General features: G+C 45.5%; 1 protein-coding gene across 2 annotated transcripts in view; it reads right to left on the bottom strand.

Annotated features, from left to right (window-relative positions):
- tle2b (TLE family member 2, transcriptional corepressor b) overlaps nt 1–2,291 on the bottom strand; it is a 77,691-nt gene extending 75,400 nt beyond the window's left edge. For both annotated transcript variants that reach the window (XM_030728183.1, XM_030728184.1), the window contains exon 1: nt 1,464–2,291. In XM_030728183.1, coding sequence (XP_030584043.1) covers nt 1,464–1,487 — 24 coding nt within the window. In that variant the 5' untranslated portion in view covers nt 1,488–2,291. The remainder of the gene's footprint in view (nt 1–1,463) is intronic.
- Between the last annotated feature and the right edge of the window lie 249 nt (nt 2,292–2,540).

Genomic DNA, 2,540 nt, shown 5'->3' with positions numbered 1-2,540 from the left:
TCAATCTGGCATTGAACTTTATCAGAAACGCAGAGCATCGCAGCAGGAAGCTCTCTGATTCGTCTTTAAAGGAGAGAACAGAGGAATGTTCGCGCTCTCTTCTTCCTTCGCATCTCTCATTCATTTTCATTTCTCTGTCCACCCCCAGCCGTGCCTTTTTAAAGAATTCTTTCTAGCCTTTTCTGTGTTTGTATTTTTTTCCACTCTCTTTCTTGGCTCCATCTTTCACTTTCTTCATTTGTGTTTACTCTTCTGTTTCTCCCAGCATCTTTTTCTCCTTTCTTTTCCAGCTGCTGCCTTATTAACATTCTCTCTGTACGTATAATTGATTCCTCATGCCTTCCTTTTGTGAAAATGTCATTCATAATTCTGTGTGATAGCTGGCTGGCTAGTAGGCTGAATGGCTGGCTGACTTGCTGGCTGACTGTAAGGCAAAGTGGCCACTGACCCATTTGTAGCAGCTACAAAGAGACTGACAACCAAATCTGATTATAGCAACCAGACCAGGGCCCTTGTGAAACGAATGGCCTAAGCCAGACTGAGCCTAAGCTGTCATTCATCCTTCTGTGCTTTTTAGTCTATGTATTTAACCTTTATTTTACCCCAGCAGGTAAATTAATGACAAATTCTTACTGGTGGTGGAGGGAGAAACTGAAGGAGGGACTTTAAAGAGGTATTAAAGGGGAAGTACTTGTGCACTCATGGCCTTTCTTAGTGCTAATGGAAATGAATTAAGTAGACTTTAACTATCAATTAAATGGCCTGTGTGTGTGTGTGTGTGTGTGTGTGTGTGTTTGCTTAGCAACAGAAAAGAGCAAATGGACAGTTGATGGTCTTTCACACACATTAATGCAGAGCCAGATCTATTCTCACACACATAATGCTACGCACACAAACACACACACACACAGATGGACAAAAATGCACACACGCGCACACACAGAGAAAGGTGCAGATTTAGTGGTGTGCCACCTACACTGCCAGCTATCAACAAGATCTCAAAGGCACCTGGTTGCAGATGACAGAGAGGGGAAGTGGTGTGTGTGTGTGTGTGTGTGTGTGTGTGTGTCTCAGAGAGAGAGAGTGTGAGTGTACATAACAGGGAATCTCTTAGCCCAAATATCCCACTCCCCTCCCATTATGTCTCACTGCTCATGTTACAGTACAGTCCCTATAACTGAGGAGAGGCAGACTAGAAAAGACAGACAGAAGGACACAGACACATAAACAAGGTGAGAGTTGAGAAGAGGAGAGACATAAAGACCCATCACCAGGAAATAAAAAGACAGACAACGTAAGAGACATATAGAAGAAGAGGGGGAAAAAGACTAAGGGAGATAGTGGTGACAAGGCAATCAGAGACACACAAAGGGACAGACAGATTGGAGTTAGAGACAGACTGAGAGACAGAAAAAGTCAGGCAGACAGGTTAAAAAAAAAAAAAGACATCAGAAGGTACATACCGGATGCCTGCCCTGAGGGTACATGATCCCAGGAGAGGAGAGGCTGCCAGTCCGTTTGATGGCCAGGTTAGTCCCCTGGCCCTCCACTCCTCTGCCCTCCACCGGTTACACAGCCACACACACACGCACACACAAACCCCCACACTCTCACCAGTCAGTAAGTCCAGTTCCTGCTCCTTAGCAGGGTTGAACGCAGCAGTCTTTACTCTTCCCTCTTTGCTCCCTCTCTATCTTTTATTGAAAATTCCTCTTGACGCACAACTGAAGAAGTCTGTCAATTCCTTCGTCCAACAATATCCTGACAAAACGGAGCACCAGACTTTACCTTCTCCTCTTCTTTCTTGTTCTTTCCACAGTGAAAGTCTCAGTTTCTCCTCCTCAGTGTCTCTCAGCCTTTTCCTCACCCTGTGATCAGTCAGGGTCCACACGTAGTGACATGACACACAGAATTTTATCCAGACAAGCTCCCCTCTTCCACTTCTCCTACTCTTCTCCCCTCTTCTCCTCCTGCCCCTTCACCCAGCCGTCCAATGGTGAAACATACAAACATAAACAAACACTCAGCTCGATCAAATAGTCTTCTTCTCTTCTTTTCCCTCCTCTTCACCCTCTCTCTGACACACTGAAGCCTCTGCCTTGACTGCTGCCGCAGAAAAGAAGAAGGAGGATAAGAAGAAGAAGAAAGAGGAGGAGGAGGGGAAGGGAGAAGGGAGTGAGAGTGAGAGAGAGAGAGAGAGTGAGAGCTTTGTTTTTAATCTAAATGTGGAAAAAAAATGCAAGAGGAAAGCAGGAAAGAACAGCAGGTCAGTGGAGGATCCAGCGGGCTTTTCAGCAGCAAGCCCTAGACTGTAATATATTGTGCCTGTTGGCTTCAACACAAACACGACAGGCTGCTAAAGCTCCTCTTAAGGTGGAACTGAGTAGATAGAGACACCCAGTCGCACACAGAGGGGGAGCGAGAGAGGAAGAGAGAGAGGCGAGAGATAGATCTCTTTTCAATTGTGGTCAGACACACAAAGCAATCAGTCATGCACAAAGACTCAGGCTCAAACTGATATGAATCAAGATTCAAACACA

The sequence above is a fragment of the Archocentrus centrarchus genome, chromosome 4 (genome assembly GCF_007364275.1).
Source record: "Archocentrus centrarchus isolate MPI-CPG fArcCen1 chromosome 4, fArcCen1, whole genome shotgun sequence".
Taxonomy (NCBI): Eukaryota; Metazoa; Chordata; class Actinopteri; order Cichliformes; family Cichlidae; genus Archocentrus; species Archocentrus centrarchus.
This window is presented reverse-complemented; position numbering and strand designations above follow the sequence as displayed.